The sequence below is a fragment of the Cheilinus undulatus genome, linkage group 8, assembly GCF_018320785.1.
Source record: "Cheilinus undulatus linkage group 8, ASM1832078v1, whole genome shotgun sequence".
Classification (NCBI taxonomy): Eukaryota; Metazoa; Chordata; class Actinopteri; order Labriformes; family Labridae; genus Cheilinus; species Cheilinus undulatus.
The window spans coordinates 40522220-40536426 of NC_054872.1; the positions used below are offsets into that span (position 1 = coordinate 40522220).

The 14207-nt window shown below is 41.0% G+C and overlaps 1 protein-coding gene across 2 annotated transcripts in view; it reads left to right on the forward strand.

Annotated features, from left to right (window-relative positions):
- Positions 1-1644: 1644 nt before the first annotated feature.
- The window catches only part of scn1ba (sodium channel, voltage-gated, type I, beta a), a 29745-nt gene continuing 17182 nt past the window's right edge, over positions 1645-14207 (forward strand). For both annotated transcript variants that reach the window (XM_041793910.1, XM_041793909.1), the window contains exon 1: positions 1645-2761. In XM_041793910.1, coding sequence (XP_041649844.1) covers positions 2704-2761 — 58 coding nt within the window. In that variant the 5' untranslated portion in view covers positions 1645-2703. The remainder of the gene's footprint in view (positions 2762-14207) is intronic.

Here is a 14207-nt window from a genome sequence, read left to right on the forward strand (position 1 = left end):
TTGGGCCCGGTTAGAAAGTGACAGGACCAATCAGCGATGAGGGGCAGTACTTTCAGGCACAGCAGAGTCCTGATGTAAACAAGCAGCAGCAAGAGCTGGAGCAGTTTTGAGGGAGAGCTTAGCGTGGATTCTGCTAAATCGCCAGTTTTATCAGAACTTAACATTTCTTCGTTAAAAGAATTAACAAACAAGTGAGTTGTTTTCTCTTCAAAAACGACAAAAGTCGAGTATTTACATGTCTATAGTCGCTATGTTTCGCGTTATTCCTCAGTAGCTGCACAGGCACAGCTTGATAGCAGCTCCCTTATGTGTTTTGTGCTCCATCACGTGTTTTGTTGCTCTGATTGGCCTGTAGAGATGTGACAGACAGAAAGTTAACCCAATCATACTCTGAGTGTTTTTCAAAGCCTCTGCCTTTTCTCAAACATTTCCTATTGAAGCTTTGTGTGAAACACATCCATCTGGCGTGTCAGGTTAGATCTGAGTACCTCAGAGCAGAAAGAGCAGAGTCTTTGGTGCCCCTTGGGGGTCCTGGATCACAAGTTGGGAACGAGTATCTTACATGATGCATTTACTGTATGTATGATGCTTGCTTTTGAAGATTGTATGCATATATGTGGTTGTATTTATGACATGTGTGAACTGTCTTCATGTTTTAAAGTATCAGCTGGCTGTGATCAGACATGTTTACTTTACTTAGCCTTGTTGTTCACTATTATGTAACACTGCTTTGACAAAGCTCAACCTATATTGTTGTTAGAAACTTTGATGATAATAAATGGAGAGCAGTGATTTTGGCAGTAAACCGAGCCACTCTTAGATCCACTTTAACATGATGATAATGTATGTGGGGCTGATATTGATAGTTGTATCCTTTACAAACACGTGGGGGTTTCTGGAAGGGATGAAAACATTACATATGATCACTGTTGCCATAACAACGGCTCTATACTTCTCTCTCCTCCTCCTCTCGTCTCCATCCCTCTGCTACTGCAGTGCATCACACCCCCTTCTCCCTCCTCCTCCTCCTCCTCCTTTATGCACCTCCCTCCCCCCAGCCGTCACCCATCCCAAAGACTGATTAGCGCGGCATCCTCGCGCTGACACATCATGTCAGTTCTGGACCTTTCTGGTTTCGTGTCTGCACGCGCGAGCGTCCCTCTGCGTTTTTTTTCATGTTTGAGGTGTCGCTGTGCCTGTCCGGGAGGAAGACTGGGGTCATCAACGGACACTGCCCACCGTGAATTTTTATACTGAAGGCAATAAGAAGAAGAAGGAGGATCTTCATTTTTTGTTGCTGTCCTGTTTTACTCCTAAAATCTCTCGGACGGTTCCCCGGTGTGAGGAGAAGCACGTCCGGGATCTGAGAGCCTGACGCGGCATGGAAGCCGTCAACCTCTGACCCATCTATAAGCCGAGAGGATACCAGTGAGAGGAAAAGCCAGGTTTATTTATATCAAAGTGATTTTGTTAATGAGGTGGCAGTAAAGGGACGCGTAGATTGGTATATTTTAGAGGAGGACATAGGGGGTTTAAGCGATTTTCAAAATAACTTGATTCCAGCCTCTTAAAAATAGAGACCTATAATTAATTTATAGCCACGTTGCTGGAATGCACAAAAGAATAGCGCGTATTTTAGCCTCCAAAGACGCACAGAAAGCAGGCTGTCCATAAATAGCCCCATTTTGCTGATCGATGCATGCCTTTGAGTCCTGTTTTTAGTCTTTGTGTCATGTAGTGGTGACCCATTTGAGACACCTGTGCAGCTGCAGTCCAGCCTGAGAGCTCCACATGCAGACAGCAGATGGTTTAAGTGATGTGCAAACAATGTGCATGATCTTGCTTGAATAAATCAAAAGCCTGGATCACAGCTTCTAGGTCCATCTGAGGAGCTATGTAAGAAAGAAGGTGCAACTTAGACCGCAGAAAGACAGCAATAACACTAAGATGAGGCAATAGTAATAGAATAATTGTATTTCTTCCAAAGCCAAAGAGGAGTTCTCTTTCTGCTTCCATTTCACTCACACTGTGACAAACACTGACCCTCCTTTTTTGGCCACCTGCACACGTGCACTAAAGGAAAAGCTGTTTTGACTTCCCTGCACAATCACTACAGCTTTTCGCTCCTTTTTCAATCAGCATCTTCCATTTTTCCATTGCACACTTTGGAGCAGATCTTCCAGTTGGGATAGCAGATCCTCAGCGTGAAGCCAAACAGGTCTAAGGGTGTGCCACGCTGTATAAATAGTTGAACAAAGGCCCATTTTGGATTGACAAGAGGCCGAAACCTGACACTGGGAGTGATTGCACCCTTTGGAAACTCTACACGCTCGCTCAGACAGAGGCTGGACAGAAACATAGATTTAGAACCTGGGAGGTTGAAGAGAAGAGGCACGCTGCTGCTTCCTCTCCTGCTGGAGCTGAAAGCTTTTTAAGAAGATCAACTAGAAGACCAACCCTCAAGTCTGTCCAGCTTTAATATCAGCTGGCAATAAGGAGGAGAAGAAGACAGGAGGGAGGACCACACCCAGAGTCCCAGCAGTCTCCTCCTCTCAGTGTTAATCCAGGACATCTCTTGTGTAGATCTGTCTCTTCCTCTGTTGTGAAGTGTCAGTGAGTGAGTGGGCGAGTGAGTGAGAGAGTGAGTGGGGCGTGTTGTGACGCTGTTTACGAGGCACCACCAGTCTTCTTTCTCCCGTCAGGATGTCTGCACTGAAGGACCTGATGATGCTGTTACCTCTGGCCCTCCTGGCACTCCAAGGTGAGTGGGCAGTGTTTTGTTACCATGACGATGCTGTGATGGAATCACCTCAGCATGCATACAACTACACCACCATCGAATGTAAAGTTTGTTAGTGTAGAGCTGTTCTCTGTCACTGTCTCATGCTGTTATGCATCCTTATCTGCTGATGTTTAATGGACATGTGTTGGGAGTGTTGAGCTGTGCATGTGTGAGTGTTTTTGATTCCATTATTGTGCTGGATTGCTCACTAAAAGCCCAGATGTTGAGGGTTTTTCATTTTTCAGAGTAATGAGATGAGGCCATGTGGCTGTTTAAGTTGATGGCACACACAAACTTAAACACAAATAGAAGCTGTTGTGTATTCAAAGCTGCTGAGCAGTGGCCATTGTACAGTTTTCTTGTGTGTTACTTTTGGATGCATTCAGTTCTGCCTTTATGGTGTGGTTTTGTTAGGGATGCTGGATATTATTGGCACTATATCGGTAACAGCAGATATGAACATTTCTGCCAATCTTTACACCTGATATTTCGACTGTGAATATCAGCTGTTTGCAGCAGCAGAGGACTCCAAATGAGGGCGAAAAAGGGATTTTTGCAAAGAGAAACGCTCCCAAAAGACCATGTTTAGTGCCGTCTATGACTATGCCAAGCATGCAAATTGCAAAAATAAAAACATTCTTATGCTACTTTTGCGTCAAAACAGGGCAGAAAATGGCAACAAACGGTAGAAGATCTGAAGCTTGGACGAGTGGTGTCACACCCCGCTCCTGTATGGTTTGGTTCAGTAGTTTTCCGTGGCCTAGCGCATTAAACCCTGATCGATCTTACCCAGGTTTCCTCAGCCATTGTCCATCCAGCCTTGTTCGTTGTGATGGGAAATCCATCTTTGTTTAGAGATTCAGATCATTTGTCTCAGCTCAGTAGAGCTGGCTGTTTGACTCCCAAACGGCTCTTCATTTGGCACCAGATTAGCTTTTTAATTGTGGAATAACAACTAAGGAGGGAGGAAAGGAAACTGGCACTCAAACTGGAGGTATAGCTCACATTAAAGAACTGTTTCGTAGCACAGGCTTGTTTGTGAACTGCAAATCATTACTCGATCACTCACCCCACAAGGTTTATTCAGGTGATGGTATATCATCATTTCAATTAAAAGCATTTTTGTAACAAAGTTAGGGTTTTTTATATGTTAAGGGGGCTTGACTAGCCTCTTCAGTTAAATAACTCAAGACTTGTCTTCCTTCATCTACCTAGACGATGCTAGACCTCAGGTCTGCAGGGCTGGTAAATCACCAGGTAAATCTAGAAAAAATCCTGTTATTTAAAGTGTAGGGATCAAACTGCAGCATGGAGGTCCATCTAGAGCTGTCAGGTACTAACTTTACTCCGTTCCCATTCATTCCTGGTGGCTGTCGCCCACTTCCTGACCCCTATCAGACATTCCTGCGTCAGCAGGATCACATGATTGCAAACAACCTATATCAGCTGTAAATATTAGTTTTATGAATGAACAAGTTGTGAAGTTTCAGGCAGGTCCATCAAGTCTTTTCTTTGTTAATCCTCATTCCTTAAACGAAATGTTCCAATATTTGGTGCACAAGACTCCTTTTTTGGTGTGATGGTGTTGAAAAAAATCATTGACTTCATTAGATTTTTGAAGACCATCATTTTTCTTTGTCAGCTTTATGGTTTCTCTCTATTTTTTTAAATCCTGCCTGATGAAACTTTCTGAAGACAGTAGTGATAGTGAGTATGACACAGAAACAAAAAGATGTTCAATGATAAAAACTGAAGAAGTTAGAGACAGAACTTTTAACTCACCCTTAAAATCCAGCAATAAGAAGAAATAGTTAATGAGAATGTCTAAAGATGCTTTAATCAAGTCAAGTCTCAGTGAGTTCTTGTTGAGAAAAAAAAGTTTAGGCTATGTTTTGTACATTTGTACATTTGGTAATAATCTGATGATCTGTGTTTACGCATTAAGATGCAACTAAAATGTTTTATAATAAAAACAGAAAGATGTGCATCAAGACAGAAGCAGCATTAAATAGGAATAGCAAAATAAAACACTGAAGATAATAACGGGCAAACTAAGATGATGATTCTGTGTGTCAACGCTGCATAAATCTGTGCATGTGCTGCAGGAAATTCAGCTTTTACACCACAAGAAAATCTAAACTTAGCAAGTGGATTTGTTTGGTCTCTTGTCAAAAATGCTTCATTATACTAACTCTATACCAGAATCATTTTATTTCAAGATGTAAAAAGGAAAAAAGAAAGCCTGAATTGTTTATATCTTGACTTGTCAGGGGAATGTGGCTTATGATAACTATAATAAGATAGACTTGCCTGGAAGTTGGACGTATACACTTAAGCAGATTTAAGTTTTTGCAGTGTGAATTTCAGTCAAGTCTCAGCTAGATGCCTGCTTTAAGCAACCACAACCCAGGGAAACAGGAGTCAACAAATTATTTTGAAAAGAGCAAACATTCCTTTAAATTTGTGCCAATCATCTTACTTGCTCTCATTCTTCTCCACTCCTCCTCCCGGCGTCTGTATCACAGCTCAATTTCCCACCTTCACAAGAAGCCATTTGCTGCCATTCATTCTTTTATGGCATGAAAAACACCCTCCAGTGAGATGGAGGCCCCCCTCCCTTCCCCAGCGACGTTCTGTAATCCATCACCTCTAAGTTACTGTCAGTCTGCTGACTGCCTCATGAAGCTCTGCACAGAAATCATCCTTCACCATCCTGTCGGTGAAAACTTATGATCATAGCCTCGTCTCTTAATTTACAACCTGGAGATTTATTTTGTAACACGTCTTCATGAAAACAGCCCACTGACATCACTTTCAAAGAACTGAATGCATTTAAGACTGAGATAAAGATCATAGAATAGAGGAACGGAGAAACAAATGTGATTAAATGATAAAACATGATGAGTGATATGTTGTTTTGTGGATAATTTTTCATAATGAGGGAAAAAACCTGTTAAAAGTGGTCTTCTTGGTTTGCACCATAAGCTACCCTCAAAGCATTCTGGTGTCCAGCAAGGCCCCTTTAACAGCTTTTCTCCCTCCTATTATGTTGAATTCATAGCAGTCTATGACTTAACCTCCAGTGTTTTCTCAGCCACAATAAACACGTCATGCATTCATAACTTTAAGTCTTGTGACCTGAGCAGAGGCCTAGAAGGCAAAAAAGCATGGAGCAGTGGCATTTAACACTTTTCACTCTGTGAAAGAGCTGTTGGAGAACTATTGGAGTGTCCATCCATCCATCCATTTTCCATACCACTTATCTGGTTTGTGATCGGGGGGGGCTGGAGCCTATCTCAGCTGTTATTGGGCGAGAGGTGGGGGAACTCCCTGGACTGGTCACCAGTCAATCACAGGGCTGACATATAGAGGCAGACAACCAGGTACACTCACATTCACGCCCATGGCCAATTTTGGAGTCACCAATTAACCTAATGAGCATGTTTTTGGTGGTGGAAGCTGGAGAACCCGGAGAGAACCCACGCATGCACGGGGAGAACATGCAAACTCTGCACAGAAAAGCCCTGACTGGGAGGCAAACCAGGGACCTTCTTGCTGTGAGGCGACAGTGCTAACCCTTGCACCGCCGTGCAGCCTTATTTGGAGTGTTTCTGTGGGAATTTGAGTCCATTCATTCTGCAGAGCATTTATGAGGTCAGGCACTGATGTTGGACGAGAAGGCCTGGCTCACAATCGCCATTCCAGTTCATCCCGAAGGTGCTCAGTGGGGTTGAGGCCAGTCAAGTTCTTCCACACCAAACTCATCAAACCATGTCTTTATAGTCCTTGCTTTGTGCATCGGGGCACAGTCATGTTGGAATTGAAAAGCTGAAAGCATAGCATAAGGGGCCCAGCCCAAACCATGAAAAACAGCCCCATACCACCATCCCTCCTCCACTAAACTTCACAGTTGGCACAACATAACAAGACAGGTAATGTTATCCCGGCATCCACCAAACCTGGTCTCACCCATCTAACTGCCAAACAAATTATTGGGATCCGTCACTCTACAGAACATGTTTCTTCTTCTCCACAGTCCAGCGTCAGCGTGCTTTACACCGCTCCATCTAATGCTTACCGTTGGACTCGGTGATGTGAGGCTTGCATATTGCTGCTCTGCCATGAAAACCCATTCCATGAATCTCCCACTGTAGTGTTTGAGCTTACATTAATGCCAGAGGTAGCTCAGAACTCTTCGGCTATAAAGTCAGGAGAGCATTGGTGACTTTTGTGCACCATGCACCTTAGCAGTCATTGGCCCTGCTCTGTGATTTTAATTGGTCTTCTGCTTCATGGCTGAGTTGCTGTTGTTCCTAAACGCTTCCACTCTCCAACAATATCACTTACAGTTGACTCTGGAATATCCAGCAGGGATGAAATTTCCCAAACTGTTTTATGGCAAAGGTGGCATCCATCACAGTACCAATCACTGAGTCACTGAGCTCTCCAGAACGACTTCTTTTGAATCACAAATGTTTTCAAATGGAGACATCATGGTTAAATTTTACACACCTGTGGCAACAGGTATGATTGAAACACCAGAAATTAATAATTCAACAGGTGTGGCCAAATACTTCTGTCCATATAGTGTATCCATTGTAAATGAAATGTTCATATGTCAGTAATATCATGCATGCTTAATTTAAACTAAGTTTTTGTCACCAGCACTTAGAAGGCTATTTATATTGCTAAGATTGAGAAGTTTGAATGAGAACTTAATTCCTGTGATGTTTTAGCTCTTGCATATGCACCAGAATTAAAGCTTACAAAAGTATGGACAGCTTTAAGTATTTTTGATGCTTTTTGTCAGTGATGCTGTTCAGGAAGTGAAGGGCAAGACTTTCTTCATTAACATCTAGGGGATTGCTAATTAGCTAGTTCAGGATCACTGTCAGCTGTTAGTCAGTGTTCTGGATCTGTTATGGTTTTTAAAGGATGGTCATATTTTGTTAAGACAACGATCAGCTGCAACATTAAAAGTCTGTTTGGCACTGCTGAGTGTGTGATGTTATGTGAAAGCTATAAATAGTCACACTGGCCCTCATGGTGGCTGCCATAACAAGGCATGGCCACTTTAATAATCAAGAATTTCTCCTGCTTTGAAAACTGTTGAAATAACTGAGGTAATTTTAACTAGAAATACATATATAACACAGGCGTGGACATTGTCTAAGTCATTTTTAGATTTCAGTGCACAAAATTCATCATGCTGTAGCTTTAAAACCAAGTTAAAACACAAACAGTGGGATTTTACCGTGACCACAAACAGGAAGCAATGCATTAAACCAGAGATTAACTGAGCACTTAACAGCCTACCATCTGCTCCATCACTCCACTGGCACAACAAACATACAAACACGTGAGGGTGTTATTCATCAACATGAACTGGCAAAATGAAGCAAAGCAGGCAGAGCGACAAGAGCTGAGTCACTGAGAAGACTGCAAAAAAGTTCAACACAGAAACCGACAGAAGCATCTAGTTTGTTTAAGGAGACGATGGGTTAGTTAATCACTAATCAAAGTACAAACATCTGGAACCAGACGCATGGATGAGGACAGAAGTGAGACTGAAAATTGGATAAAATCCTCAGGAAAAAAAGAGGACAGAGGAACAGACTGAGGGTGAGAAAAAATAGCAGCTTGTGCTTTTTTGTGTCTCTCAGTGTGGATTATCGTTTCCTAAAAATAAAACAGGAGATTAAAATTAATAAGCTGCTGGAAAGTGACAAGAAGAGACAAAAAAACTCTCAGTTAAATGTGATGAAAAGCTCCACCTACGCTCTTTCACACCAGGCTCCCTCTGAGTTAAGTTTGACGACGGAGAAAAAATGTGAGGAAAAAAAATAGAACAGCTCCTCTGTGAATAGAAAAAAATCTAGTTCACAATTAAAAACCAACATGAATCCACAGATTTCATTAAAACTTTGTTTTTACAGAACATACATGGATTAACATGTAGTGACTCTAAACCAATATGCTGGAAAGCTTGCTGCCTCGCTTGCTGCTCAGAATGACACCAAAGAAAAAGCAAAAATCTCAAGACAGCATAAATGTGGTGTTGTTTCATTGTTTATGGGGTAAAAAGTTTCATTAAAATTTTAACTCATCTTAAGAAATGCTTTTTCCACAGTTTTACTTTTACTCAGTGAGTAATACTGACTGACGGTGGCTGTGGAACACTTGAAACGGATATTCAAAGTCTTTGCAATTTTACATTGAGGTACATTTTTCTGAAATTATTCCACATTTTTAGACCGTTTTTGCAGGTTGGTGAACCTCTGCTCATACTTACTTCTGAGAGACTCCGTCTCTCTAAAATGCTCCTTTAATGCTAAATTACTGACCTGTTGCCAATTAACGCAATTAGTTTACTCACTTTACCAGCCTTTTGATGCGCTGGCCCTACTTTTTTGAAACGTGTTGCTGCTATCAAACTTAAAAATATTTTTCATGAAATTTTAAAATATCTCAGTTTAAACATCTGATATGTTGTTGTTTTATTGTGAATAAAATATGAGTTTATGAGATTCGCAATGAACTGCATTCTGTTTTTTATTATCATTTTACACGGTGTCCCAACTTTTTTGAAACTGGTGATGAAGATCCAGACTCCTAGCAATAGTCCACTGCTGAAATGAACTCTTTAGCTTCCTTGTAACAATATTGCTAAAAGACTAAAGACAGAAACTGACTTTAAAAACATGACTATGTAACCAAAGATGAAAAAGAAAACCTTATTTTTGTGACATAACAACTTTAACCACGAAACTGTATTTTTCTTTTTTTTAACATGACACTTGTACTCTGTCAGAAATGTTTACCGTAAAAATAATCCTTAAACAGGAACCTATAAATAGGAAAACAAGAGATAAAAAAATACTTATTTTAGGACAGATCTCTACTTTTTCATGTTGTGTAGATACAGATGATAATAGTCATAACATGAAGCCTTAAAATTATTGTCTGTAGCTCAGCGATGCTAAATGCTCGTTGAATGACGGACGTTTGCTTTCAGAGGAGAAAGGGAGCTCAGACAGTCTCCTGAATATCTTGGCTTAAGATAAATAAATCATGAAAGAATGTTTTTCCCTTTTAATAATTGTTTCAGGAGGATTTAACAATTAAAAACAGGCTAAAATTATGAGGCATTGTCACGATATTTGATTCAGAATAGGCCGTCATATGACAGAGTCATGTGTTGTTATCTGAAATGCAGACCAGAGGCTCATAAAGCCTCTAATACCTGACAGAAACAACAGAGACGCTTTGTTTCTGCAGTCACAGCCATTTAGTCTGCAAACGGTCTCCAGCTCGATCTTATGGTCAGAGAGAGCTCGCTGTAAACAGGATGTTTGAACAACCACACCACCTCTCCTTCCCTGGACCATTTAGACGTCACCTCCATTCCATCACCCCATCCAGACCACTGCGTCTGAACGGAGTAGAAATCACATTACAGAGAAGCTCATCACTCTAAGTAGCAGAGGGGGAGCATAAATGAATTATAACTTTTGGAGTAATGCACTGAAGCGCAATTTTAAGAAACCATTAAGCCTGATTTATGGTTTTTACTGTAAAACTCTGCCATGTGATGCTATTTGAGCTCATTGGAGTGAAGGATGTTTGTCCTGAGGGCTCAAGGCTCTCACAGATTTTGTTTTTCTGGAAGATCTTCCTTTAAAAATTGAATAATTTGATAGAATCTGGCACAGCAAAGGTTGTGCTTTCTTCTGGCTCGCTTCCCTGGTCAACATCTTCAATGATTGTACCAGCTGGTGTTATTTATCTTGTCATGACTGTTTCAGTCATAGTGGATATAGCGATCTGTATTGCCCATACAGTCAGCAGGTGCTATGAACAATAAGTCCTGATTTATGCACTTGATTTGCATGGCCTCACAGTTTGAACAAAAGCATGCATGTAATTTTTAGAGAGTCAAACAGTCGCTCATTTGTGCTCCAGCCTGCAGCTGCTGCCAGAATCTGCACACATCTTTTTCTATAGAGGGGTTAATTTCCTATTTGAGGCTTTTTGTAATTGCCACATTGATTGTAACCTGCTAATCTGGAGCAAGATACTGTGCCGTGACCTAATTGCAAGTTACATGTGCACAGATGCATTTATATTAAGTCCTTGTTCTTTCAGCTGTGTGCCAGAGGTCTGTGAGGTTGGGGGGTTAAAGAGGGGCTTAGAATAACAGGATGGTCTCATGCTCAGCTCCATTTTTATTTGCAGAGCTGAGAACTAACCTTTTACTAAGTAACACTTACAAAACAGTCCAGCATTTGCGTTTATCCTTAAGTTCAATTTCATTTTAAACAAGGCTGTGATCAACAAGGAAACATACAACTCAAACTAGATGTAACTACTGGAGGTTTAATGACCCTGATAGATATAATGCCGGCACAGTGAAAGCACCGTCATGTTCACAAGCGAGTGATGAGTATGTGGTCCAGTGAACTTGATCTCTGACATGCAACCTCCAAAATCAAATGAGGCCATTTTTGAGTCAGGGTGAGCATTTGTGCTGGAGAAGATCCATAAAAGTGTTCTTGAGATGCCACGTTCACTTGCAAGTCACGAGCATGTAACCTAACGGGCTCGTGCAAACACTAGATGGGACGTTGCAATGGAGCCAGAGTGCTTAAATACATGCTTGGTCTGTGCATAGCCTTAGAAATGTATCAGCAATGGTAATATCTCTGACCCTTTCCGCTTTCAAATCTGGAGGCTTTTTAAAAACAGCATGGAGATGAAGAGGGAGAAAAGCCTGGCTCTGCAGCTCTACCTACGGGAGCAAACTTCTCTTCTTCATGTTTTTTTTGTTTTGCCAGCTTCTTTCTATTCTTCGTTGGTTGTTTAATAGTGGTTAGCAAACACTTAAAATCATGACTGCCACCTGGATTGGCAGTAAACACTTTCATATTTGTATTCTTTTTTTCCCTTTCTTTAAATAGTTCAGGTGTACTTCAGGTGTCGTTTGACTACATGCACCGAAAGAGTGAATACAAATACCTTAAACCTTACACCCCAATCACTAATCCAATCCCTTTATTCATGAGTCACAGTGGACATTTTAAGGGTTTAAAAAAATCCGGAGATTATTACATATGAACATCCTGAAAACATAAAGTCTCCTGCCCTGCCTAGCACCAGTGTGGAGGCATAAAAAATAACCAGCCAATAGCCAGAGAAGATGCTGGTCAGTGTGGGATAAGGGGGGAGAGACCGGGTATAAAGGTATGCATAAAAGGTAATTTGTTCTATGGGATTTAACTATTTTATGAAAAATCAAGCTTGAAAGCATTCTCGGTTACGTGAATGCTATAATGAAACAATTCACAGCACTTAGGTTTCCCATAAGCGGTCCACTTTGTCGTCATACATCGGCATATTACCTAACTTGTGTTCACTCACTGCAGCGTCTGTATCGGCACTCCAGCCAGTCCATCTTAAACCAATAAATAAGCACATGCTATGGCCATTATGTCATGCAGAATCAGGCACTAATGATCACTTCGTTATCACATTAAAAGCTATTCTGTCTCAGACATTCATGATGATCAACATGACTTCATGGGAAATTATAATCCTTTTCATAATGTTACCAAACTTATTAATATATTGACCTTTAATTTAATACACAGACGAAAGTAGATTATAGTGTTGTTTTTGTGTGTGCTTATGTTTAAAAGATAATCCTGACGTCTTGTAGACAGACAGGCCAATAAGAAGATAAACATGAAGCTCATAAGAGCTGTCACTGCTGCGATGTTTTATCAGCTTGATGACGCACTTCCTCCCTCCTCTCATACACTTACTTCACTGAGGTAGTGCTTCTCGAAACTGAATGTGAGACAGTCTGTGTATGTGTGGCACAAGGGCAGACAAGGACGCGCACTTTATGAATCAGGACATGATGAACATTTTGTGTTTGGGGAGATTTTTAAACTATAGCTGGCCTGTCTGGACATAAAGACTGATGGACACAAAAGAAAATCAGCTCTTACGGTTGCTAAATGTTTAGATATACCGGCTGCTTAATAATGGAAATATGGCAGATTAACCCCAGATGGACTGTTTAACATATACATGCAATAGGTTATATTCTACATCCATAAGGGCAACACTATAGACAGTTTTTTGGAAGGCCAAATGCCACTCCACAAATAACACTGATTGGTCTGGTCTAGGGACAAGCATGCCAGCTTAAAGCTTTGCAAGGATCTGCCTAACAAACGTGGAATCCTGCCGATCCATTAGTTTGCCAAGCTTAAGGACAGACATCCCGTTTCTGGAAAATACATCCTTTTTATAAAACTCCTACAATCAATACTAATAATAAAACCCCTTGAATAACTGCATTGTGCATAACATCCAGGTATTATTTAAAGACTACCAATATCCCCTTACTATGAGGAGTTTTAGCCTCTTTTAAGTCATTGCTTTTGTTAAGAAGTTTGCAGCTTTGCTGTTTAACACACCAGGTCCCTGTCCGGGAGGTAGACCTTAACTCTTACCCTTACTAAAATTATAAAAAGGCACACATTCAAAATTATGAGTGTGTCTCAGAGGGAAAATGCTGCGGAAACACTGTTCTAAACCATCAACCTTTCCTAACTTCTTTGGCAGACCTGAAACTCAAACACCAGACTTTTTCTACCCACAAATAGGTCTGGGTTGGTTAGCTTTCCTGATGGTGAAGTTTTGTGTTTAGGGCTTTAGAGTACAGTTTGTTCTGTTACTGTAGCCAAGCCAGTCTTTGAAAGATGAGCATTGTTTAATTTCATTTCAGTCATTTTGGGCTATTTTTTAGTTTCAGAACAACTGTTCAGTGTTCAATAGCTGGCAGTTGGAAAGACATCTTCTGGTCCCCCAAGGTTCAGGAATAATTGGCTGTGGGAACAGTTGCACGGCAGCTTGCACCATGTTTCCACCAGCTGGATGTTAGTTCAAATGCAGCCTAGTTTAATACATGCTCTAACTTGGTTTTTATGATCTAACATTTAAGGCGTGGCTCAGGCTGAGAAAGTTACAACATGAGTTATAACTTACTTTACACTTTGCACTTAGTAGGTGTACTGTCTGCTCAATATACATAAAAAAGGAAATGAGGTGCTGAGATTTTAGTTGCAATGAATCATGTGTTTATTTTAGCATGGAGAGATTTGTCCAATGGGAGCCTCTAACCATATCTCAAACCTTGATGGCATACTGTCATTTATTACTATTATAAAAGTGACACTACACTCGGGTATGAAGGCCTACAACTAGTGAAGAATAGCCAATTTGTGGTACATAGCTCTGAGAATATCGTAGATCAGAGAGGCTCTCTTACAGAAAGGCAGGACTGAGAGGTAAAGGCTCAATCATAAATCAGTCTGATATTTCAGCACCACAGACAGCGCCATGGATTCATCAATAG